The sequence below is a fragment of the Oncorhynchus tshawytscha genome, unplaced genomic scaffold (assembly GCF_018296145.1).
Source record: "Oncorhynchus tshawytscha isolate Ot180627B unplaced genomic scaffold, Otsh_v2.0 Un_contig_210_pilon_pilon, whole genome shotgun sequence".
NCBI classification, from domain to species: Eukaryota; Metazoa; Chordata; class Actinopteri; order Salmoniformes; family Salmonidae; genus Oncorhynchus; species Oncorhynchus tshawytscha.
This window is the reverse complement of record NW_024609700.1, coordinates 196243-223084: the sequence shown is the minus strand read 5'-3', so window position 1 is coordinate 223084 and position 26842 is coordinate 196243. Positions and strand designations below refer to the sequence as shown.

Here is a 26842-nt window from a genome sequence, read left to right as displayed (position 1 = left end):
ACTGTGTGTGTGTGTGTGGGGGGGTTTTATTCTATTACGGTTCTGTTTGAATAGTTTGGTCAAATCTTTCCTTCGTTCCTCCCTCTCTTCCTTGAAAGAATCACTGATCTGCATGTCACATGATATAACACCAGACTGCCCTCACCCAATTCAACTTGGCCAGATCAGTGATTTCCTCAAGAAGTTAGGAAAGATGTATTTTTAGTATCCACAACAGGGGCTGTTAGTGAACTGACTGAGATTTCCAGTCACCAGGAACATACTGTACTTTATCAGGATGATATGACGCATTGATAGAACAAGCCCAAGGCTGGTTACATCTCTAAATGGTGGGAGCAGTGGTTTTAGGTGAGGGAGTGTTTTTAGGTGAGGGAGTGGCAGTGGTTTTAGGTGAGGGAGTGGCAGTGGTTTTAGGTGAGGGAGTGGCAGTGGTTTTAGGTGAGGGAGTGGCAGTGGTTTTAGGTGAGGGAGTGGCAGTGGTTTTAGGTGAGGGAGTGGCAGTGGTTTTAGGTGAGGGAGTGGCAGTGGTTTTAGGTGAGGGAGTGGCAGTGGTTTGTTGTTGGTATTTTGCCTTGAAATCCATTGACAGGTTTCAACTCTTCCTGTGTTTGTGAGTGGTGTGATTCAGTAGTTCCTCAGGCAAGTCTGGCTGCGAGCATGTCATCACATGATTTAACTATGTTGTTAGTCAGGCTTAAGTGATCCATGGCTAAAGGAGGGCTTTGGGTTTAAATGTCAACTGTATCATTCACTGCAGTATAATGCTGAACATTGAACCCCAATCAGTGTTGGGGTTCTGTTGAATGACAGCATGAGTCAAATCATTTTTTTTGTGGAATGTCTTGACATCTGCGGGTGTGTGTGACACGTCGGTTGTTGAATGTTCCGCCACATTCTATTCTCAGTTTGAAACAGTCCTCAGAACAGATTTGTTTCGCAGACACTTCTCATATGAAGGCAAAAGCCATTTGTCAAACTGTTCTGAATAGCGTAAGAATAGTCTGAACGTTTATAGTAGTCAAGTCTTTTCTTCGAAAACTCGCCTGCAAACTCACTCCATATGTGCCCTGTGTTTACAGAAGACGAAAGGGGGAGGAAAGGGGGGAGGAAAAGGGGGAAGAAAGGGGGAGGAAAGAGGGGGAGGAAAAGGGGGGAAAGAGGGGGAGGAAAGGGGGAGGAGGAAATAAAGAGGGAGGGAATAAAGAGGGAGAGAAACTGGTCCCAGCAGTGAATCCCAGAGGGAATGTAGTACAATAGCAACTTTTTTACCTCAGAGTTCCAGCCTACTCCTATTTCCTCTCTCTCTCTCTCTCTCTCCCCCCCTCCTTCTCACTCCTCCTGCCTGTGTGCTTCTACTTCCACATTTCTGCCTACGACTCTGGAATGGCCAACACCATGGTCTCGGTGCGCAGCTCCGAGCTGGGCCCCATGGGCTGGGACGCGGTAACTAAACGACAGCTCTTTCTGCAGAAGGTCTCCTCCAAGCTGGGGCCCTCATCGGTCAGACAGCTGCCCCAGGTCAAGGGCAGGGGGGCCGGGGGAGCGAGCAACACCGGGGGACCCTCCCTGTCTCCCACCTCTCCAGCTCCAGTAGGAGGGAGTTTTGGCTCCAGGCTGCCCCCTCCCGCTCCTCCTACGACGGGGAAGGACGGCCAGACCACTGGGAGTGTGTCTCCACCGAGAGGACGACCAAGTCAGACAGCTGGTGACTACACACACACACACATACACACACACATCTTTCTGTGTGTCAGCAACTTGATAAAGTGTATAAATGACAAAGTGTAGAAAAGACATTGCTGTGTGTGTAGAGACTTGAAACTGTGTGTGAGAGAATGTGTGTGAGCGCGTGTGAGTGAATGTGTGTGAGTGAGGTGTAGTGGAATGTGAAAGGCATTCTCAGCTCTGCAGTGTCAGCCTGCTCATTTCCTGCTGCTGCTGCAGAGATGAGGGCACTTAAACACACACTGGTTTGGGTAAACAAGACACACACTCGTACGCATCACACACACGCACGCTCCATACACACACACACACAATCAATACAGATCAGAACAAGACAGTCAGACAGAAACAAACACATGGAGCAACAGAGAGATTGTGTGTGTGGACGTGTTTAACCAGAAGTCCCCACAAGAATAGTAAACAAACAAAAATTTGACTAACTGGAGATATTTTGTTGGTCCCCACAACGTCAAATGCTATTTCTATGGGGTTTAGGTTAGATTTAGTGTTAGGGTTAGAATTAGAGGTTGATTGATTAATCTGCATGGCTGATTTCAAGGTTTCATAACAATCGGTAATTGTCATTTTTGGACGCCGATTACTGCATATTTAGTGAAAAGAAATGAATGTTAGCAGGCAATATTAACTGGGGAAATTGACACTTCTCTTGCGTTCTGTGCAAGCAGAGTCAGGGTATATGCAGCAGTTTGGGCCGCCTGGCTCGTTGTGAACTGTGTGAAGACCATTTATTCCTAACAAAGACCGTAATTAACTTGCCAGAATTGTACATAATTATGACATAACATTGAAGGTTGTGCAATGTAACAGCAATATTTAGACTTATGGATGCCACCCGTTAGATAAAATACAGAACGGTCCCGTATTTCACTGAAAGAATAAACGTTTTGTTTTCAAAATGATAGTTTCCGGATTTGACCATATTAATGACCAAAGGCTCGTATTTCTGTGTGTTTATTATATTATAATTAAGTCTATGATTTGATAGAGCAGTCTGACTGAGCGATGGTAGGCAGCAGCAGGCTCGTAAGCATTCATTCAAACAGCACTTTCCTGCATTTGCCAGCAGCTCTTAGCAATGCTTGACGCACAGCGCTGTTTATGACTTCAAGCCTATCAACTCCTGAGATTAGGCTGGCAATACTAAAGTGCCTATCAGAACATCCAATAGTCAAAGGTATATGAAATACATATGGTATAGAGAGAAATAGTCCTATAATTACTATAATAACTACAACCTAAAACTTCTTAAATGGGAATATTGAAGACTCATGTTAAATGGAACCACCAGCTTTCATATGTTCTCATGTTCTGACCAAGGAACTGAAACATTTCTTACATGGCACATATTGCACTTTTACTTTCTTCTCCAACACTGTTTTTGCATTATTTAAACCAAATTGAACATGTTTCATTATTTATTTGAGACTTATTTATGTATTATATTCAGTTAAAATAAAAGTGTTCATTCAGTATTGTTGAATGAATAATTGTCATTATAACAAATATATATAATTCGGCCGATTTTTAATTGGTATCGGCTTTTTTGGTCCTCCAATTATCGGTATCGGCGTTGAAAAATCATAATCGGTCGACCTCCGGTTAGAATTAAGTTTAGGGTTAGGAGCTATGGTTAGTTTTAGGGTTAGAAGCTAGTGTTAGGTTTAGGGTTAAGGTATGGGTTAGGGGTTATGGAAAATAGGATTTTGAATGGGACTGAATTGTATGTCCCCCACAAGGTTAGCTGCGCAAGAGTGTGTGTGTGTGTGTCGATCTCCAGACTGTGTGTTTCTGCTTGGGTCTGTCTCAGTTCTGCGCAGTTACATAAGATAACTCTCTCTCTCTATTTTCATCTCTCTCTCTCTCATCATGTTCCCTCACCACATGTAACCTACTGCATCTTTGAAAAGCCATTTAAAATGGGAGACTGACTGACTGTGTGCTGTGCTTGTGACCATGCGTGTCTGCGGTCTAATTTTACTCTAACTTCCCTCTGTGTCCTCTCAGAGGAAGTCGAAAAGCATATGCAACCCTCTCGCTCTCTCCTTCTTCCTTCTTTCGGGTCCTCTCTTCCTTCTGCCAGAGTGGTTGGATCCAATGTTTGATTCTCAGTCCCCATACACACAAAAGGCTTTTCTTGTGTGAGGAAATTGAGACTACTGTTAGCGTGACGTGGGTCATTGGGAGTAAGTCCCAAATGCCACCCTATTCCCTATATTGTGCACAGCTTTTGACAAAAGCCATATGAGCCCTGGTAAAAAGTAGTCCACTACATAGGGAATATGGTGTCTTTTGGGACGTAGTCTTAGTTACGCGAGACATCAACATGTTGTCTTCCATCTAGTCTTCAGACGTAGAAAATGTACGCCTTTCCTGCCACTTCTCAGTGTTTGGTAATCAGACAGACCTTATTCAGTCACGTAACGCACTCTGCATCTTCATTCAACGGGGTTTTCAGTACATGTGTCTTAAGCCATCCCTTTAAATACAGTGTATCTTTGATTTAGAATTCTGTTGACCGACTCACTAGAATATATGGAGAACAGGTTGATAATATTAGGGATTAATGAAAGAAAGACATCTAAATTAATGCATTTTCATCTCTGTTTTACATTTTAGTCATTCACAGCAGACACTCTTATCCAGAGTGACTTACAGGAGAAATTAGGGTTATGTGCCTTGCTCAAGGGCACATTGGTGGATTTTTCATGTAGTCGGGATGGGGATTCGAACCAGCGACCTTTCGGTTAATGGCCCAACGCTCTTAATCCCTAGGCTACCTGCCACCCTCTTTGAGCACCAATTGGCAGGTTTAAAAATAGTCTGATTTCGTCAGTTATTTCGGGTTAAGAAAGTATTTGAGTCATAAAACAGGTTTGGAGAGCCTTTAATCAAATATACTGTGGTTTGAATCATTCTGAAAATTGCCACCTTCAGTTTGTCAAACCATGGTAATGTTGCAAGATTAGTGTCCATTCAATTATAACAGGGAGAAGAATGTACAATAGTAGGCTATACCCTCACCTATTGCCTGCACTAACTATCAGGTTGTAACTGTTACGGCTTGGGCTGCACTCCGCTCCATAACAGTTTAGTTAGCCTACCTGTAAAAACGAATTAGATCAACTGATACTAATGATCCTCAGCAACCAATACGGACGTGACGGCGTTTACAGAGGAGGAAAGGGAATGTAAAGGCAACAATGGAATGATAATATAATCTATACCATCTGAAGGGAACTAACAGTACATTGGCGGTTGAATATGTGTGGTTATTAGTCCTACTGACGGTTGATACTGATAGTGGATAATATTTAACATGAAAGTCGGGGTGGCCTATAATTAAGACATTCGAGAGTAACCATCCCTCAAAGTTAAAATTCGGTACAATTAAAATACGGAATAATGCCAAAGCATTTCATAAACTTTACTGTGGGAAAGTTGATTTGTTGATAATGCTTCAGGTTGCTGCCAAATGACTGATTTAACGTTTGTCTCCAGCGACTATAATGTAAAATGGATCTAAAAACAAGTCATTTATATTTACAGTCCCCTGATCCAAACGGATGACTCATTTACCTAGCTCTTATCGATAGCTCTTATCAAGTTGTAAATGACAATGTATGGAGAATGGTGTTATTTCTGTCTGAAAAAATAGTCTTTTTCCACTTGAAACGGGTAGGTAGACATTCATGGTTTCCTTACAGGTAAAGATGGTCAAATTATGAGGGAATTAAGTCGAGGTCAGAATACAGCATATCTATAGACACACCCCCTCCACACCTTCATTCATTATGAGGGAATTAAGTCAAGGTCAGAATATAGCATATCTGTAGACACACCTCCTCCACACCTTCATTAATTATGAGGGAATTAAGTCCAGGTCAGAATACAGCATATCTGTAGACACACCTCCTCCACACCTTCATTAATTATGAGGGAATTAAGTCAAGGTCAGAATACATCATATCTGTAGACCCACCACCTTCATTAATTCAAACTCCAGACCCAATGAATAGCAGGTGAATAAAAAGCTATTCTCATGCTTAGGTTTAAGGTCAATATATGCATGGAGAGAAAAGTGCATTAAAAAAAAAGGAATTGCGTTCCATTTACACACGCTTAACCCGGGTCGGGATTCCCCCACAATAGCCTGTCTGTAATTTAACTATTTGTTTCCATAACCGTTAGGCTGCAGTGTGTGATATGGGACAGTTGGGATTCGGGGGCGGATTGGATCTGAGGGTGTGTGTGTGTGGAAGAATGAATCTATCAGAAAACCAGATCTGCGTCTTGTCAGAAAAGGTCCAATTCTGAGCGGACAATAGTTTTCTTGTTTCTGAAAAACGGTGCCAAATTTGACCCCGAACTCTGGCCATGTTGAAAAGGCGTCTTTGAGAATCACATTCAGAAACCTTCTCCACCCAAATAACAGTTCAAAGGCTGTCTGTTATTCAATCACCATCATTTGTTTCAAATCCAATCGAATGTTATTGGTCACATATACGTGTTAAGCAGATGTTATTGCGGGTGTAGCGAAATGCTTGTGTTTGTTTCTAGCTCCGACAGTGCAGTAATATCTAACAAGTAATATCTAACAATTTCGCAACAATATACAAAACTAAGTAAAGGAATGGAAATAAGAATATATCAATATTTGGACGAGCAATGTCAGAGCAGCATAGACTAAAATACAGTATATATACAGTGTACATATGAGATGAGTAATACCAAATATGTAAACATTATTAAAGTAACTAGTGTTCCATTTATGACCAGTGATTTCAAGTCTATGTATATAGGCAGCAGCCTCTAATGTGCTAGTGATGGCTATTTAACAGTCTGATGACCTTGAGATAGAAGCTGTTTTTCAGTCTCTCAGTCCCAGCTTTGATGCACCTGTACTGACCTCGCCTTCTGGATGATAATGGGGTGAACAGGCAGTGGCTCGGGTGGTTGTTGTCCTTGATGATCTTTTTGTCCTTCCTATGGCATCAGGTGCTGTAGTTGTCCTGAAGGGCAGGTAGTGAGCCCCCTGTGATGCGTTGGGCAGACTGCACCACCCCCTGGAGTGGCCTGTGATTGCGGGCGGTGCAGTTCAAATCAAACTTTATTTGTCACATGCGCCGAATACAAGTGTAGAACTTACTGTGAAATGCTTCCTTACAAGCCCTTAACCAACAGTGCAGTTCAAGAGGAGTTAAGAAAATATTTACCAAATAAACTAAAGTAAAAAGTAGAAAAGTACAAATTAAAATAACACAATGTTGCCCTACACCATATTGTCTGTGTGGGTGGACCGTTTCAGTTTGTCAGTGATGAGTACGCCCAGGAACTTGAATCTTTCCACCTTCTCCACTGCGGTCCAGTCGATGTGGATATGGGGGTGTTCCCTCTGCTGTTTCCTGAAGTCCACGATCATCTCCTTTGTTTTGTTGACGTTGAGTGAGAGGTTATTTTCCTGGCACCACAGTCCCAGAGCCCTCACCGGTCTCGTCGTTGTTGGTAATCAAGCCCACTATTGTTGTGTCGTCTCCAAACTTGATGATTGCGTAGGAGGCGTGCTTGGCCTAATGTCTTATGTGGTTACTGAGGCAACATGCTTGTGTTCAAAGACATGCTTGTGCTTGTGTTCATTTTTTACCTTGTTGTAAACACTCACCGCAAGGTGAACACACAACTCCTAATGTTGCCTAGGTAACATAAACATGTATATGTGTATTATATGTGTATCTTCCTAAGACATTCAGGCAACCAACACACAGCTAGCTATAAGTTCTCCATTATACACGGAGTATACAAAACATTAGGCTCTTTCCATGACAGACTGACCAGGTGAGTCCAGATGAAAGCTATGATCCCTTATTGCTATCACTTGTTAAATCCACTTCAATCAGTGTCGATGAAGAAGGATTTTTAAACCTTGAGACATGGATTGTGTATGTGTGCCATTCAGAGGGTGAATGGGCAAGACAAAATATTTAAGTGCCTTTGAACGGGGTATGGTAGTAGGTGCCAGACGCAGCGGTTTGTGTCAAGAACTGCAGCGCTGCTGGGTTTTTCACGCTCTAACGTTTTCTCGTATGTATCAAGAATGGTCCACCACCCAAAGGACATCCAGCCAACTTGACACAACTGTGGAACTCTTAGGAGTCAACATGGGCCAGCATCTCTGTGGAATGCTTTCAACACCTTGTACTGTAGAGGCTGTTCTGAGGGCAAAGGGGAGGGGTGCAACTCTATATTAGGAAGGTGTTCCTAGTGTTTGGTATACTGAGTGTATAATACAGTATGTATTTGCTGTCAAAGGGCTATTTGGTGGTACTGCAGTAACTAAACCTGTACACAGGAGGTCTATTCAGTCATGTTACTGTACTATCCAACACCTTGAGCTAGACATTTCCTGTACACACAGATCCAGGACCAGCTTGCCCTGCTCCAGTCCTAACCCTGACCATCATGAGGGAAAACGTCAAACTGACCGCACAGTAGATCATTGTTATCCTACTACTAATCTCTACACAGCAGTGCTCTTCCTCTCTTTCCTGTCTCTGATGAGCAAAGCCGATGGCGACGAAACCCACAGGTCCACTCAGGGCGTTGTCCTGGATACACATGTACACATCCTTGAGTTTTAACACGCACAAACAACGTCTCTGCTATTGTCTCTCTCACACAGTCTCGGTCTCTCTCTCACACACCACACACACACAGCACACCACACCACACACACACACACACACAGTCTCTGTCTCTCTCTCACACACACACACACACACACACACACACACACACACAGGGCAGTGGTGTGAAAAAGGAAGAGCCGTAGAGCCTTGGGGAGGTGTTCCTACTGATAGTGAAGCATGTCTGATTATGTACTGGAAAAAATCAAAAGGAAAGGAGGAGGGAGGAGGAGGTGTTAGTTCCCACCAAGCCCTTCCCTAAGCTGGAGAACAGCCCAGGGGGGGTTACCAGCCCAGGGGTTACCAGCCCAGGGGTTACCAGCCCACCAGCCCAGGGGGGTTACCAGCCCAGGGTACCAGCCCAGGGGTTACCAGCCCAGGGGTTACCAGCCCAGGGGTTACCAGCCCAGGGGTTACCAGCCCAGGGGTTACCAGCCCAGGGGTTACCAGCCCAGGGGTTACCAGCCCAGGGGTTACCAGACCTGGGTCAAGTTAAACTACAGTATTTGGCTCTGTGGGTCATGGACAGACATTGTACCAGACATTGGTCAAATGAATATGTCAAAAGGTATTTGCGTTGTGCGTGTGATTCATCTTGTGTGGGCGCTAAATCCAAACGCAGCTCAAGTATCTGGAATAGCCTGTAAGATCCAGGGTCCTGTTCAATATCAGCTAGTAGAAACTATTTCAAACAGAGTGAAACAGGAAAGTACTTCATTAACTTGTACCGTAAGACTAAGAATTTAACCTTAACTAGTCACGTTGCCAAATGTGTTGTTACGTTGTGGCCCACTGAACATGACCCAGGTCTGAGGTGTAAGACTAGCCATGTATCCAGATAGTTCATATCATGTTATTATACAGTGCTGCTAGCGTCACTGCAGTTTATTATGTTCAGGAGACGCGGCCCAGTCACTACATGGTGCTCTGTTACAGTATTCAGCAACACTATAGGAACATAACCCCTCCCTCTGTGAAAGACCAACCCTGTTCTATTTCAGAACCTTTGACTGGCGGTCACAAACCTCATTCACCTCACACTGGAGCCAAATCTCTGCACCCTAACCTGTGTGTGTGTGAGAGCGCTTGTCTAAAACTTGCTGATATGTCTGTATATATCCATCAATGTCACCCTACAGTATGTCCACATACTTTGTGCTGATATGGGCACTTCTCTATACGTCTCTCTGTATGTACTCAGTGCCAGAGGGGGTTTTCTCTCTCACTCCCTGTCTCTCTCCTATTCATCCTTCCTCTGCTAGCTCAGCTGTGTCACTAGATAAATAAATATGTATCTTCTAGTAGGGCATGTTTATACACACACACTCACACACACACACACACACACCCTGACTAGAGGTATGTGTTCTGCAGATGCTGAGAAAGCCTTGATCTTAAAGGCAAAACTGATCCAAAATCAGCATTCTTATAAATACTGCCCCTGATCTTTGTATTGATATGATACTGATATCTTATGTTAGAATTTTCAGTGTACTGACATATTGATATTATGGACATTGATTCATACTGATACAGACGTGAATACTTCTCCCAATACCTGAAACTGATGAACCCTGTTGGTCCTTTCCTACATTTCCCAGGTATCCCCAAGCCACGTGTCACAGACAGACCCTCTGGATTGCCTGGGCCTACTGTGGTGACCTCTAACCCAAAACCATCCGTCAACCAGGGGTTAGGTGCTGCTCGCCCTTCGGCTGCTGCCGCCGCCGGCGTCCAAACTGCCCGTGAAGAACCAACCCACAAGCCTTAGCTCCTCTTCTCTGGGCAGCGCCGCCAGCGAGAGTAACGGATCTTCAGCAGCCCCCAGCAAACGTGAGACTGACTGTGTGTGTGTGTGTGTGTGTGTGTGTTTGAGTTATTCTTCCTACGTTGTGGCACCACAGAAGGTCTTCACACAACACACTCAGTGTGCAAGCAGTGGTTTTCATTGGTGTGGTCTTCCTGTTGCTGGTGATTCACATCCTCCTCTTGCCACTAGCTCACACACACACACACACTCTCTCGCTCTCGACAATTCCATGAGTCTCCCCTGCCATTTGACTCTGAAGAGAATGTCCATGTGAATCTGGCCCCTCATTGCATTGGCATTCCTGCTTTCTCTATCGAGGTCAGAGTTCACATCTGCCCAGGCTCTGTGTGTGTGATCAGAGAGGCGGACAGGGTACTCTCCTGACCCACATATCCAGGGGGCTTTGTCTGGACGGCATCATAAACCTCTGGATTACATCTGGTCCTCCTCTCTATATCTACTGTAGCTGCTGGAGAGGTGGTGGTTGTGTGTTGAGGAAGATGGAGGTGTGAGTGGAGAAGGGTGAGGACTGACTCTTACTCACACACATTTATTTAACTCATTTCAGGGAGTAAATATTAGTTTCCAGAAAGTCTACATGCTTATTGTACAGACCTGCTGTAGTCTGCTGTCAGGACTGATTTAATGTCCCTAGAGGTGTTAATCAGCTCCCCCACAGTGTTGGCTTGCTACACTGAACCACTCAACACTGGGTAATGTATAGTTGCTGTGTCTCAGTTTATCAGGAAATCTATATTGAAATGAACACACAACACGTTGAACGAGTTTGAGAGTGAGGTTTTTATTACTATCTAATAGTTTCATGTGATAGCCCAGTATTCTATTGGTTTAATGTGATACGTCTGAACAATACTATCAACAGCATCACATGACCTCCCTGTGTGACTTGGTCTAAATGGGGATAGGGGGTCAATGGTTGTCTTTGTTCACTACAGTACAGCCACCACTCTGTTGAAGAGAAAGAAGAGGGGGTGGGGAGGAGGGGAAAGGGGGATGTTCAAGAGAGATGAAGACATGGATGAGACCTGCTGTAGGAATTCCTTTAGTGACAGAACAGTAGAGAAAAAAGAAATGCCTTCCTTCCTTCTCGCTCTTCTCGCTCTCCTCTCCATCACTCTCTTCTCCATCACTCTCTTCTCCATCGCTCTCTCATGCACTCTCACTCTTCTCACACTCGCTCTCTCTCCACACTTTCACACGCTCTCTCTCTCTCGCTCTCACACTCACACTGCAATGACTCAGCGCCGAAGGTAGAAGACCTATGGCTACTGTTGGATGAGTAGGTTGTCATGGTGATCGGATGACGACCAAGATACTGTTGCAATGGCGTTGCGCCGCCTCTGTTTACAGAGGAACTAATCACACACACACAGTGATCACGCAAATCAATCTACCATTGCGCCTTAACTACATCAACATACTGGTTTCCCGTTGCTCTAATTGTGCTGCAGACGGCCGTCGCTAATGCAGATGATGTTGTTTATGCAGCGTTTTGAGACATTTGTAATCAGTAGTCTGATGATTGTAATCATGTAGATAATTAGGACCAGAGATTATTCCCCTTTTTGGTAGGTAATCGGTGTTATGTGCGTTTAGCTTAATGAGGGGAATTATACCATGTAAACAGTGTTGTCTTTCTTATGTTTGGGCTGTGAGAGGTTCGCTATCTGCCCACAGACTTATTCACAACGGAGACCATTTCAGTTTTGATACAGTAGAACTATCATCTTTCAGTATTGACGTATGGAACGGCGTTTGGGTCTTTCCGTGTCTAAAAAGATAACACGTCAAATAACACGATTCTATTATAATAGAATGTTGTGTGTGCTGGAGTTACACGTGCGAGCCAATCATCTTTCACTATTGAACAACTCAAACTAAACCCAATTTAGTTGAGTGAGGTTTGAATGAGTTTCAGTCTATTTCCAAGTGGTTAATAGACTATATTTGTATTAGTTCATTCTTAATTCTAGTATTAACCATCATCATCCCTGTCTTTCTCTGTCCTAGTCCCAGCTCCAGTGGTGGGGGGCTGTAAGCCAGATGAGAGGCCCAGCCAGCCTACAGCTCCAGGGGGAACCCAGGGGTCGATTAAGGCCCCCACCACTACCAGGCCACTGGGGTTCCGAACCAGAGCCCCCTCACTACCAGGGAGAAGCACTGCAACAGGTGAACACACACACAATACTTTCACATATCCTTGCTGTATGCTTACTTTCACTTACTAACCTTTTGATTTTGAAGCCTATCCCTTTAAGTCTGATGGTCTAAGCATAGTTAGCATTTAAACAGACGTGTCTAAGCATGCTCACCACCACTAGCCAGTTTCACTAATGAGTCAGTTTCCCTCTCTGTGATGTGTTTCTCTGATCAGGATCAGATGGACTAGTTTTATTTAACCCAGATGGTGATGTCTCCTCTGGTGCTTTTGATTTGCACACCACACCCTCTCCTTGACTTGAATATCTTTTAGCTAAAACATGGACATATTTGTGTTCAAATGGGTTGGTTTCTTCTGATTAGACCCAATGTGTTGTTCCAACAGAAACACATAGATTGTAATATTACCGAACCAGGTTTGAATTACAAACCAACCTCAGTCCCTGTGTGTCAATGATTATACAACGGGTGGGTCTAATCCTGAATGATAATTGGTTCATTTATACACTTTATCTCCACTATAATGTGTGTCAATGAATATAGCGCTCCCTTATATTGGTTAGATAGAATCTCTGTTTATTTCTGTGGCCTCTGGAAGTGCCCACAGGATATGAGTAATATTAGCTTGGGGTAGATGGAGTACAGTACATCTGCTGTAGCGACGTCATGTTGCCATGGCAGCTGTGACCACTGACAGTTAATGGATACAGTAGTCGGTATGTTAGTTGATTTTTTTTCCCTGTAGATTTCTGCTTGGTTGAAGTGTAAACGTATGAGGACCAATATTTTTTATTCCATTGAATCTAGGTCAGTCTGATTTCTCATTTGTTTCAAATGTCTTAATTCAACTATAACTTATGAGGACACACACACTCTCTTTCTCTCACACACACACTGCAATGACTCACCGCCGAGGTAGAACACTCAATTCCCACAAATATCTATTCCTTGTTTCCCACTATATTGTAAAATACCAAACCTTATAAAGGGGAATACCTAGTCAGTTGTACAACTGAATGCCTTCAACTGAAATGTGTCTTCCGCATTTAACCCAACCCCTCTGAATCAGAGAGGTGCGGGGGACTGCCATAATTGACATCCACGTCTTTCGGCCCCCGGGGAACAGTGGGTTAACTGCCTTGCTCAGGGGCAGAACGACATATTTTTACCTTGTCAGCTCGGGGATTCAATCCAACAACCTTTCGGTTACTGGCCCAACGCTCTAACCACTAGGCTACCTGCATATCAATAGACTAGCTGATTTGTGATTATCTAACTATATCTCATTTCTAAAATTATGTTTTAACATAATCGTTTTCCAACCCTGTGGCTCAAATGACCCATCATCCTCCGATTCCCATTGAGTTGGGCCCAGTTATTGATCTGGATATTCTCGATCGGATAGGATTGAATGCATAGAAATATAATTAATAGAACGGGAGTCCTCATTCAAGTCAATGATTCTTCTGTTCTATTAATTATTGTTCTATGGATTTAATCCTATCCAATAGAGGAAATCCAGATAACTTTTTTATAAGCTGGGCCCAGGTGATTATGAGGTGTTTATTTATCCACCCTCAGCTTGACCCTGTGGTAGGTGGACACAGGGGCTTGTACCCTGTAGTGGTAGGTGGACACAGGGGCTTGTACCCTGTAGTGGTAGGTGGACACAGGGGCTTGTACCCTGTAGTGGTAGGTGGACACAGGGGCTTGTACCCTGTAGTGGTAGGTAGACACACGGGCTGTAGTGGTAGGTGGACACAGGGGCTTGTACCCTTGTACCCTGTAGTGGTAGGTGGACACAGGGGCTTGTACCCTGTAGTGGTAGGTGGACACAGGGGCTTGTACCCTGTAGTGGTAGGTGGACACAGGGGCTTGTACCCTGTAGTGGTAGGTAGACACACGGGCTAAATCTCTGCGCTCTCCTTTAAGACCCAAGCTCCACTACTACACAGATACTACTTCATAAAACCACACGAGCCCTATAACCTGGTAGTCTCTGCTACAAGGCTGCAGTTAGGTTTAGTCTGTCTGTTGACATTATGTTGCACTATTTCTCTACCATAGGGCTGAAGACTCCAGCGGTGACCAGCCAGGTAGCAGGCAAGCAGGCCCAGAACCCCCTTCAGAGGGCCGGCTCTGCCAGATTCAACCGCCCCGCAGCTGCTGCCACAGGTAAGAGTTCTGTTTGAATGTTTTGGTGTTGCGTTTGGGTTTTGTGCCTGGGTTCAGTCTGCTAGTGTTTAGTGTTTTTCTACGTAACGGTTAGGGTTGCTTAGAAGGCACTAGAACCAAGGATCTTGAAGTATATTTAAACAATAAGGCCCAAGGGGGTGTTGTATATGGCCAATATACCACGGTGGCGTGCCTGGACATCGCCCTTAGCCATGGTATGTTGGCCATATATCACAAAACCCCTGATGTGCCTTATCGCTATTATAAACTGGTTACCAACGTAATTAGAACAGTAAAAAAAACTGTTTTGTCATATCCGTTGTATACGGTCTTATGTACAACGGCTGTCAGCCAATCAGCATTCAGGGCTCGAACCACCCAGTTTATAATTTATTATAGTGTCTCTGAAAAAGAGACTTGAGGGCAATATGATTCTCACCCATACAGGTGTCATGGTTATTGTTGAATTGTGAGCAAACCTCCACAAACCAGTTATACTTTAGCACCCACACCACAGGAGAGTGTAGGCCCCCAGTTACCATGGTAGCGCTCCAGCTTCATCACACACTGGATTTGTGTAAAACTAGACTTGGAAAATTCACGGCCTCAACGGTTATGCTTTTCAGCCATGCATTTTCCTTAAATATCAGAAGGATCCATGACAGCTTATTTAGAAAAATGTTTGTGTCCGAATGGCCTCAATATACAGTATGAAAGTGATGCGTCATTTTCCAGGAAGTAGACTAGAGTTTTTTTACTTTCGTTTTTGAAGTTTTGTAAACTTTTAAAATGGTCTTCAATGGGCAAAAATGGAGCGCAATGTTCTTCAGTGCAAAAACTTTATTACAGGCATCTGGCAGAAGTAAATTCATCCACAAACACAGCTTTAATTGTATATACAGTACCGGTCAAAAGTTTGGACACCTACTCATTCAAGGGTTTTTCTTTATTTGTACTATTTTATACATTGTAGAATAAAAATGAAGACATCAAAACGACGAAATTACACATGGAATCATGTAGTAACCAACATTTTTTTTTAACAAATGTATTTTAGATTCTTCAAAGTAGCCTCACTATGCCTTGATGACGGCTTTGCATTCTCTCAACCAGCTTCACCTGGAATGCTTTTGCAATAGTTTTGAAGGAGTTTCCACATGTTGAGCACTTGTTGGCTGCTTTTCCTTCACTCTGTGGTCTAACTCATCCCTAACCATCTCAATTAGTTTGAGGTTGGATGATTATGGAGGCCAGGTCATCTGATGCAGCCCTCCATCACTCTCCTTCTTGGTCAAATAGCCCTTACACAGCCTGGAGGTGTGTTGGGTCATTGTCCTGTTGAAAAACAAATGATAGTCCCACTAAGTGCAAACCAGATGGGATGGCGTATCGCTGCAGAATGCTTTGGTAGCCACGCTGGTTGTGTGCCTTGAATTCTAAATAAATCACAGACTGTGTCACCAGCAAAGCACCATCACACCTCCTCCTTCATGCTTCATGGTGGGAACCACACATGCAGAGTTCATCCGTTCACCTACTCTGCATCTCAGAAAGACATGGCAGTTGGAACCAAAAATCTCCCATTTGGACTCATCAGACCAAAGGACAGATTTCTTCCAGTCTAATGTCCATTGCTCATGTTTCTCGGTCCAAGCAAGTCTCTTCTTATTATTGGTGTCCTTTAGTAGTGGTTTCTTTCTGGCAATTTGATCATGAAGGCCTGACTCACACAGTCTCCTCTGAACAGTTGATGTTGAGATGTCTGTTACTTGAACTCTGTGAAGCATTTATTTGGGCTGCAATTTCAGAGGCTGGTAACTGTAATAAACTTATCCTCTGCAGCACAGGTACCTCTGGGTCTTCCTTTCCTGTGGCGGTCCTCATGAGAGGCAGTTTCATCATAGCGCTTGATGGTTTTTGCGACTGTACTTGAAGAAAATGTCAAAGTTCTTGACATTTTCCGCATTGACTGACCTTCATGTCTTAAAGTAATGATGGACTGTCGTTTCTCTTTGCTTATCTGAGCTGTTCTTCCCATAATACGGACTTGGTATTTTACCAAACAGGGCTGTCTTCTGTATACCACCCCTACCTTGTCACTACACAACTGATTGGCTCAAACGCATTAAGAAGGAAAGAAATTCTACAAATGAACTTTTAACAAGGTACACCTGTTAATTGAAACGCATTCCAGGTGACTACCTCATGAAGCTGGTTGAGAGAATGCCAAGCGTGTGCAAAGCTGTCAACAAGGCAAAGGGTGGCTACCTTGAAGAATCTCAAGTATAGAATATATATATTTTTGTTTAAACTCTACAGGACCGGTGTGTCCCCCACGGGATGGTTAAGCTAATGTGATTAGCATGAGGTTATAAGTTACATGAACATTTCCCAGGACAGACATATCTGATATGGGCAGAAAGCTTTAAATTCTTGTTAATCTAACTGCACTGTCCAATTCACAGTAGCTATTACAGTGAAATAATACCATGCTATTGTTTGAGGAGAGTTCACAATTATGAACTTGAAAATGTATTAATGAACCATTTGGGCAGTCTTGAACAGATATGCAATGGTTCATTGGATCAGTCTAAAACTTTGCACATACACTGCTGCCATCTAGTGGCCAAAGTCTGAATTAAACCTGGGCTGGAATAATACATTATGGCCTTTTTCTTGCATTTCAAATATGATGGTTAAAAAAAATTAAAACATGTTTTTTTCTTTGTATTATCTTTTACCAGATCTAGTGTGTTGTTCTTCTACATTCATTTCACATTTCCACAAACTTCAAAGTATTTCCTTTCAAATGGTATCAAGAAAATGCTTGCTTCAGGTCCTGAGCTACAAGCTGTTAGATTTGGTTGTGTCATTTAAGGGGCAAATTGGGGGAAAAAGGGATGGATCCTTAAGAGGTTTTTTCAACACTTGTTTGGTAACTACATGATTCCATATGTGTTATTTCATAGTTTTGATGTCTTCACTATTATTCTATATTGTATAAAATAGTCCAAATAAAGAAAAACCCTGGAATGAGTAGGTGTTACCAAACTTTTGACTGGTACTGTATATATCTTAAATGACCTAGTTTTCATGAATTTGATGATATAATCAAGCAAGCACATTCAAAAGATTAGGGGACAGGAACAGGAAGTATGACGTAGGACGATATCACTTGCACGTTGTATCAGTGCACTTCCCTTGACCAGTGTTGTCAAAAGTGTTGCAATGTTGTTATATCACAGATGGCTGACTGAATAATTCTAGCTCAATATACAGTATAATCCCAAAGTGTTTCTATAACTATGAACTAACTTTTAACCTCATTTCACTGAAGTTTTAAGCAGTGGTGTGAAGTACTTCTAAGTTTTAAAAAACTTTAAAGTATTACTTAAGAATTTTTTTGGTACCTGTACTTTATGGTTAACATTTTTGAAAACTATTACTTTTACTTCACTACATTTCTAAAGAAAATAATGTACTTTTTACTCCATGCAGTTTCCCTGACACCCAGAAGTATTTGTTACATTTTGAATGCTTAGCAGGACAGGAAAATAGTCCAATTCTCACACTCATCCCTGGTCATCCCTAATACCTGATCTGGCGGATTCACTAAACACAAATGCTTTGTTTGTAAATTGTGTCTGAGTGTTGGAGTGTGCCCCTTGCTATCCTTTAAAAAAAAAAAAAACTTTTACTTTTGATACTTAAGTACATTTGAGCAATTACATTTACATTTGATTCTTAAGTATATTTAAAACCAAATGCATTTAGACTTTTACTCAAGTAGTATTTTACTGGGTGACTTTCACTTTTACTTGAGGCATTTTCTATTAAGGTATATTTACTTTTACTCAAGAATTGGATACTTTTTCCACCACTGGTTTTAAGTCACTGTGTTTAGTTCAAAGGTTTTCTATTTAAAACATATTTATGGACTTCTGTAGCCTAATTGGGGAGACAAGAGGGAGAAAATTATAAATAGAAGAATGTAAAAACGTGTTAGCGATTTGGAAAGCATTCCCATGTGTGTGTGGGTCATTAGGAGCGTTTGGGTTGTGCGTTCTGGCTGACTAGTTCGGAGCTCACAAGCTCGTGACAAGGGTAAACAAACACACAAAGAATGGTGTCCCGAACACTTCCTGTCATTAAAGGGATACAGGGGACTGATGGAAATCACTTGGAGTGAAACTATCAACAGGTCTCAGATTAGTTTTTGTTGCTCAGCTCATAAGAGTTGAGGTTAGATTTGGGTTTGCGATTGCTGATCCCAAATCAGTCTTTAAAAAAGCAGAAAGTACAGTGTTTTTAGTTAACATTTTTAGGCCATCTCACAGAGGTTTTGAATTATGGATGTGTTCCTGGAGGCCTGGTCAAGCATGGGTCTGTGGTTAGTCCCCTCCCCCAGCCTGGGCTGGTCTTGATTGGGCTAGGCCTCGGCGCCTGGCTGCCTCTCTGCTGCGGTTGCGTCAGGAACTCCCATTGGGGGTTTGTGGGGAGCCACCAGTTGCAGACATGCTGTCACCCCTGTCGGCATACCACACACACACACACACACACACACACACACACACAGTATTGCACACATAAACAGTATACACACACACACACACACAAAACAATGGCTTTACAGGACAGCGGTTACAATGGCTGTTGAAGCTGTCTGGCAAGATGTCTGTTTTCAGTTTTCTTTTATAAGACAGACTTTATTCATTTTGTTGCCCCCTGCCTAAGTTTAGATATTGGATCAGTGCAGCGCTGCTATGGGACTATTTATACTTCAGGCCTGAGTTGTACTTGAGTTGTCTTGCCTTGTAGCTCAGGACATATTTCCCAAGTGGGGCTCTTACATGAAGTGACCACTTGGAGATTCTTCGAGTCTCATTTGTCAAACTAAAATATTGTTTTTGTTAGTTCTGTCACATTGTTGGATACAGGACCATGCATTTCAGGGGTGTCATTTTAGTGAAACTTAGGTTATGGCAAAGTGACAAGGAGCTTATTTACTGCCTTCCCTTCCACTCTGAGGCGTCTGCATGGTCCTAAAGTCAGACTGCTCAGAGGTGGCACCACAGGTCCCAGAGTGGTGTGGTACGTAGTTTTTCCTGATCTGGTAGCCTAACCAGGTGAAACTCTGGACCTTTTACAGGTTGACGTGATTAATATGTTGTAAAAAGGATTCATATGGGACCAGAGTATTTCTAATCAGGTCACAGGGTTTTAAAACATTCCTGGAAAACTCCTGGCCTCGAGGAGGAGGATAAACCCTGTCAAACTTCAACAACTTTGTACTTATGAATTATATGTAAAAGCAGAACTATGTTGGTTTCCTATACACTGACACAGAGAAGCAACATGATTGGACAATAAAACTCACAGGGCTGAGCTTGCTTTATGCAGGTTGCGTATAGTCTGCGCTATGCAACTGTAGGCCTAATTTACAAACCAGTCTGAGTGTCAACTACTGTGTTTATTGATTCATTCCACTTAATCATTTTGGATTGGAAAAGGTCTAGAGCCTAGTCAGACCAAATTTGAATATAAACCAAATTTGATCCCATTCACATTTCCTCACGAACAAATGGGCTATAAATACACAATGTTACCGCTTCGTCTACCCTGGCCAGAGGAACAGGGTGCATAGTAGGCTACACGACGCAGCTGTTATTGTTAGTAGCCTAGTCTACAGTTGATCAGACTGAAAAAGAGTCTCATTTCCATGCAATACAGCATGTCAGATGGCTGGTGTTTAGGCTGCTACATTTATGTAAGAGTTTTTGCTTGTGTGGGAAGTGATGGGTTATCACACTTGCTAAATACCAGAGGAAAGTAGAGAGAGCCCCTTGAGCTTTGTGCGCTGTGCTCGACCCGTGCGACCTTTGATTTCTGTGAATCTGATTGGTTGAGACATGCAAAGCAATATAGCGCAACTCCGATATGAAGGATGAAGACATTATGTGTGTTGAGTTCGACAAATCATGAGGCAAAATGGGTCTAAAAACAGCACTTTGCTATTAAACTCTAGCGGACAAACATATAAATGCACATGTTGTTTTGGTCCCATGAGCTGAAATAAAAGATGCCAGAAATGTTCCTTATGCACAAAAGCAAAGCTTATTTCTCTCCAATTTTTTTGCACAAATGTGTTTTACGTCCCTGTTTGTGAGCATTTCTCCTTTGCCAAGATAATCCATCCACCTGACAGTTGTGGCATATCAAGAAGATGATTTTAAAAAGCATGATCATTACACAGGTGCACCTTGTGCCGGGGACAATAAAAGGCCACTCTAAAATGTGCAGTTTTGTCACACAACACAATGCCACAGATGTCTCAAGTTTTGAGGGAGCATACAATTGGCATGCTGACTGCAGGAATGTCCACCAGAGCAGATAATGTAATGTTAATTTCTCTACCATGAGCCTCCTCCAACGTCGTTTTAGAGAATATGGCAGTACATCCAACCGGACTAAAAACTGCAGACCATGTGTTACCACGCGTGTTGCGTTTATATTTTTGTTCGGTATAAATTAAAAGTGGCGCTGCCACACCTGATTTGAAACCGAAATGCCGACTTGCAACAGATGTTCCGGTGGCCCTGAGACCACTAATACCGCTAAACTGAATTAGACTTTTAAAAGGAATTGGAAGGATTTTAGTACCCATTTTAAATTGTTGGTGTTGAGCTCGGGTATGGCCATACCCAACTGCCGTCTATCTCGCACCTTCACTCACTCACTCACTCACTCACTCACTCACTCACTCACTCACTCACTCACTCACTCACTCACACAGATTTCTCTCTGGAGTGACCTTGTCCCTGTAAACCACGGCTGCCTCGGAGGAGAGGAGAGGGGGGTGTGGAGGGGAGAGGGGTGTTACAAACCCATTAACTAGCCTACTAATATTGTTGCATTTGTTAAGTCTAGGGGTCTTTGGCCTTGTTACATGGTCTGTAACCTGACTCATTATGTCTAGGGGTCTTAGTTACATAGTTACATGGTCTGTAACCTGACTCATTATGTCTAGGGGTCTTAGTTACATAGTTACATGGTCTGTAACCTGACTCATTATGTCTAGGGGTCTTAGTTACATAGTTACATGGTCTGTAACCTGACTCATTATGTCTAGGGGTCTTAGTTACATAGTTACATGGTCTGTAACCTGAATGAATGTGTGCATTTGTGAGAAATCAGCAAATGCACCTCAATGTTGAATGTACTGTGCCCAGGGAGAGAGCAACCTTACCTTGGTCCAGGGCCAGCTCTGTCTCTCTTGACCTCTGGGTCGGCCAGTCCAAGCAAATGATTATTTCTTCAGATGGTGCTGAAACTTAAATATGTACAAAAAAGAAAAGGCCTTCCCAAACTAAAGACTCAAAAAACTAACGAAAGCCCTCAAACAAAACGACTTGGTTCCCCAAGCTGCCACTGTGACATCACCTTAATTGTCAGTACCTGATGTGCTTATCAAGCCTTGGCTCAGCACCTAGACCTGGTTGCTGCCCTCTGGTGGTGGAGTGTGGAAGTGTATCCTGGAGAGTATGTTTGTCTAACACTAACCTTCCCCTCCACATCATAACAGGGGGAAGAGTAGGAAGTGCCATCATGTGACTGACACCCCCTGACTCACATTTGATCATATGGCCCATTCACTACCACACCCTCCAATGTGCTCCAATGCGTATCTTGTCATTATTGATTAGGTGTTGTTGGGACATCACTATCTATTAGCATGAATTAAATTCATAAACCCCCAAAACAGAATGTCAGTCACATTGAATCCCAGCCATCTCTATGGTCCAGTGTTTATCTGTGCCTCATCATCCATATACCCCCTGTGGTGTGTATTCCACGCTGATTCTCCAGACGGTGAAAAGAGCAGCTGAAGGATGGAAATGGACAGCCATTCACAGGCTGCCTGTACAGCCACCCTGTAGAACAGTGTCACTCATCAGTATTCTGAGGCGTGTGTGTTTGTTTAATGTGTGACAAATGCATCCCTTTCAGACTCCACTCTCTCGGTGAATAGGCTTAACACAGCACCTGCCACAGAGGGAGAGATGGAGATAGAAGGAATAGAAAGAGAGAGAGGGGTGGAGAGGGAGGAGTGATGGGAGAGGGGTGGGGCCTCCTGCTTTCAAGGATCCACATTTTTCTTCTCTCCTTTATCTCTGCTCTCCCATCAGTTGGAACCTCGGTATGAACCATCTGCATCCTCCCACCTTCTCTTTTCCTTTTCTTCCCTCCATCCATCCGTCCATCCTCCCCCTCACATGTTCACCCTGGGAGTGAAGGAGAGCGAGAGATGTTATTCTCATGTCCCTCCCACTTGCCGCTCTGCGCACACTCCTCCCTCCCTCCCTCCCTCCCTCCCTCCATCCCTAGCAGCAACTCTCTGTGTGTTTTCTTCACAGTACTATCGAAAGAACCAATGTGAGATACACAGAGATGCCGAGGCTGAGCTTTGTCTAACCGTGTGTTTGTGTGAAAGAGAACCTCTAACGCCTATTGGTCCCAAATGCTGCAGTGTGTGTTTGTTGCAGTGTGTGTGTCTGTCCGCGGCTGTGTGTGTGTGTGAGGCATCACTAGGGGACATTGCATACTACCGCTGATCCTCTGAAGAAGAGATTATCTTCATCATCATCGTCAGTGTTTCTGCCTACATTTGTTCCTTTCTCTCTGAGGATTCTACTACAGACTAGACCTGGACTATCTCTCCATACTGTTACTGCCTCTACTGCAGGTGGCAGAAAAACAATGCTATTTTTGGCGCCATTTTCTCTTGTTTTCCATTGGCTGGGGGTACAGCTCGAGTGTAGTTTTTCCCCCCTACGCTCCCGCACTCATTCACAGCTCCTGTAGCTCTCTCTCGCTATCTGGGAGTGGTGTAGCTCTCTCTCGCTATCTGGGAGTGGTTTAGCTCTCTCTCTCCCTCTATCTGTGAGTGGTGTAGCTCTCCATCTATCTGGGAGTGGTGTAGCTCTCTCTCTCCCTCTCTCTGGGAGTGGCGTAGCTCTCTCTCTCCCTCTCTGGGAGTGGCGTAGCTCTCTCTCTCCCTCTATCTGGGAGTGGTGTAGCTCTCCCTCTCTGAGAGTGGTGTAGCTCCTCTCTGAGAGTGGTGTAGCTCTCCCTCTCCCTCTCTCTGAGAGTGGTGTAGCTCTCTCTCTGAGAGTGGTGTAGCTCTCCCTCTCTCTGAGAGTGGTGTAGCTCTCCCTCTCCCTCTCTCTGAGAGTGGTGTAGCTCTCCCTCTCCCTCTCTCTGAGAGTGGTGTAGCTCTCCCTCTCCCTCTCTCTGAGAGTGGTGTAGCTCTCCCTCTCCCTCTCTCTGAGAGTGGTGTAGCTCTCCCTCTCCCTCTCTCTGAGAGTGGTGTAGCTCTCCCTCTCCCTCTATCTGAGAGTGGTGTCTCCTCTCTATCTGAGAGTGGTGTCTCTCCTCTCCCTCTGAGAGTGGTGTAGCTCTCCCTCTCTCTCTATCTGAGAGTGGTGTAGCTCTCCCTCTCTCCCTCTATCTGAGAGTGGTGTAGCTCTCCCTCTCTATCTGAGAGTGGTGTAGCTCTCCCTCTATCTGAGAGTGGTGTAGCTCTCCCTCTCCCTCTATCTGAGAGTGGTGTAGCTCTCTATCTGAGAGTGGTGTAGCTCTCCCTCTCCCTCTATCTGAGAGTGGTGTAGCTCTCCCTCTCCCTCTATCTGAGAGTGGTGTAGCTCTCCCTCTATCTGAGAGTGGTGTAGCTCTCCCTCTATCTGAGAGTGGTGTAGCTGCTCTTTTGGACTTGTTTTTGTTGGGAGTCTTTTTCTCTTGTTCCCTCCTTTTCTTCACCTGTACTGGAGGAGTATCTACCTAGAGACCAACCTAGTCTGGAGGAGTATCTAACCTAGAGACCAACCTAGTCTGGAGGAGTATCTAACCTAGAGACTAACCTAGTCTGGAGGAGTATCTAACCTAGAGACCAACCTAGTCTGGAGGAGTATCTACCCTAGAGACCAACCTAGTCTGGAGAAGAATCTACCCTAGAGACCAACCTAGTCTGGAGAAGAATCTACCCTAGAGACCAACCTAGTCTGGAGAAGAATCTACCCTAGAGACCAACCTAGTCTGGAGGAATAAATCTACCCTAGAGACTAACCTAGTCTGGAGGAGTATCTACCTAGAGACCAACCTAGTCTGGAGGAGTATCTACCCTAGAGACCAACCTAGTCTGGAGGAGTATCTACCTAGAGACTAACCTAGTCTGGAGGAGTATCTACCCAGAGACCAACCTAGTCTGGAGGAGTATCTACCTAGAGACTAACCTAGTCTGGAGGAGTATCTACATAGAGACTAACCTAGTCTGGAGGAGTATCTACCTAGAGACTAACCTAGTCTGGAGGAATATCTACCCAGAGACTAACCTAGTCTGGAGGAGTATCTACCTAGAAACTAAAGACAGTGGATTGTTCCCTCCTTTTGTCTTTGCTTCTATACTAGAGGAATCTCTCACCAGAGACATGTTATGGTCTCCTAGACTCTCTCTGTCTAACTTCCATGTGAAGTTGACAGCCAAAGGATTGTTCCGGAATCTCCAACTCCTCTCGGGATGCAAGAAGACCACGGTGGTGTTCCATGCAGGTCTGAGACACACACACACACCTCATCACTCCATCCATCGTACCCCTCCTCTGTTGTCTTATCTCCCACGTTCCCTATTTCTACCCCCGTGCCGCGGCAGCCATTGTTGCCTTGCAGTCCTTCTTTACCAGGGGGTTCTCTCACTGTTGTGTATAGCCGCCATGTCTACAAATTTAGATGCCACTCTCTATGAGTCTGTGTCTGTGTGTGTATTTGTGTGTGTGTTTTCTACACTAGTGGCTCCACCATAGCGTGGTGGTGAATAACCGGCAAGGCAGAGGGCTTCTTCTAACCGTGAAGCCCAGAGGGCCTTGACTCCCATGGTACCCAGACACACAGCCTCATCTGGCTCCTAGTAGCCTGACCATCATTCTGTCATTAAACCACTATGTTAAGACTGTCTGGAACAGGCCTTTTCTTTGTGTCATTGTATCTATTATGAAGCAGTACTATGGGCCGGCATGCTGGTTTTGTGTCAACCACGAGCTTGACTCCTACCTATATCTGTTTCAAATGGTTATACATCCATTTACTGAGTCGTTTTTTCTTGCTATTTAGTCTTTGGCATTTAGTCTGTTGAAACGTGTACTTTAGCCTGACCTGCTGTTTTTGTATTCAAACTAGACTACATATCTGGCTGCGTACTATTTCTGTTATTAAATGGTTATATCTATACCGGCTAGAATAATACTAGTTGCCAAGCAGTGAAATAGTGTGTAATAGTAAAACCGTAATATGACGTTGTTTTGTATCCAAGCTCAGGCTGCACGTGTCTGTCTGAGGGCGGCCTCCATCTTAGTGGTTTAGAGACCCACTTCTCTGCTGTGAGAGAAATGTAGGTTACAGCAGGCTTTAGTCACTGCCTGCTCTGCGGCAAGGTTGCCCATTCGTGCAAGAGCTAATCTCAATGTTTTTTCAGCGTTCGCCTGATGAGGGAATTATCTGGTGGAATGAGGACAGAATATTCCAAAGGAGGGACCAGGGAGAGATATTCCCTTTCTGAAATCTGTCTGGTGTACTGGAGAGAGTAGTGGTATTTTGGGAGCGATAAGATTATACATTCTCTAAAGGAATGTTTATATTCTCTAATGAATTCAGCCAGCCATGCCTTCTGGTTCTCATATTTATGTGATGAACAGATATCAAATCTACGTTATTTTTATACCAGGCAACCTGTTTTTAGGGATGTAGGCTAATTTAAAACAGGTCAGTAAGCATTTCTGTACAGGCATACTGCTGGGCAGACCCAATCAGTGGAGCACTATAAGGACCCCAGTTCAGTGTTGCTACGCACACATGTGCTAATGACACCCCATGTTCTCTCACTCACTCCACACACCGACCACAGGAGGTTGGTGGCACCTTAATTGGGGAGGACGGGCTTGTGGTAACGGCTGGTGCCAAATAGGTGGAATGGTATCAAATACATCATACACATGGTTTGATGCCATTCCATTGTCTCCGTTCCAGCCATTATTATGAGCCGTCCTCCCCTCAGCAGCCTCCGCTGACGTCGATATTTCTCCATGTGTTGCCATGGATACAGCCGGGTTGGGAGTGCAGTCGCCTCGTTCGGCGAGCGACACGGTCTACGAGGCCCCAGTTATTGCAGTTAATGAACTTTGACTGGACTGCAGGTGGGCCA

At 44.0% G+C, this 26842-nt stretch overlaps 2 protein-coding genes across 5 annotated transcripts in view; both read left to right on the top strand.

Annotated features, from left to right (window-relative positions):
- The window catches only part of LOC112261261 (nascent polypeptide-associated complex subunit alpha, muscle-specific form), a 44030-nt gene extending 31623 nt beyond the window's left edge, over positions 1-12407 (top strand). For all 4 annotated transcript variants that reach the window (XM_024436511.2, XM_024436512.2, XM_042317061.1 and 1 more), the window contains exons 3-5: positions 1471-1705; positions 10028-10259; positions 12268-12407. In XM_024436511.2, coding sequence (XP_024292279.2) covers positions 1471-1705; positions 10028-10197 — 405 coding nt within the window. In that variant the 3' untranslated portion in view covers positions 10198-10259; positions 12268-12407. The remainder of the gene's footprint in view (positions 1-1470; positions 1706-10027; positions 10260-12267) is intronic.
- An 11927-nt stretch (positions 12408-24334) lies between these two features.
- Positions 24335-26842, top strand: part of LOC112239472 (microtubule-associated tumor suppressor 1 homolog A) — a 34140-nt gene continuing 31632 nt past the window's right edge. The window contains exon 1 of the mRNA XM_042317062.1: positions 24335-25197. Within this exon, the coding sequence (XP_042172996.1) occupies positions 25077-25197 (121 nt within the window). The 5' untranslated portion in view covers positions 24335-25076. The remainder of the gene's footprint in view (positions 25198-26842) is intronic.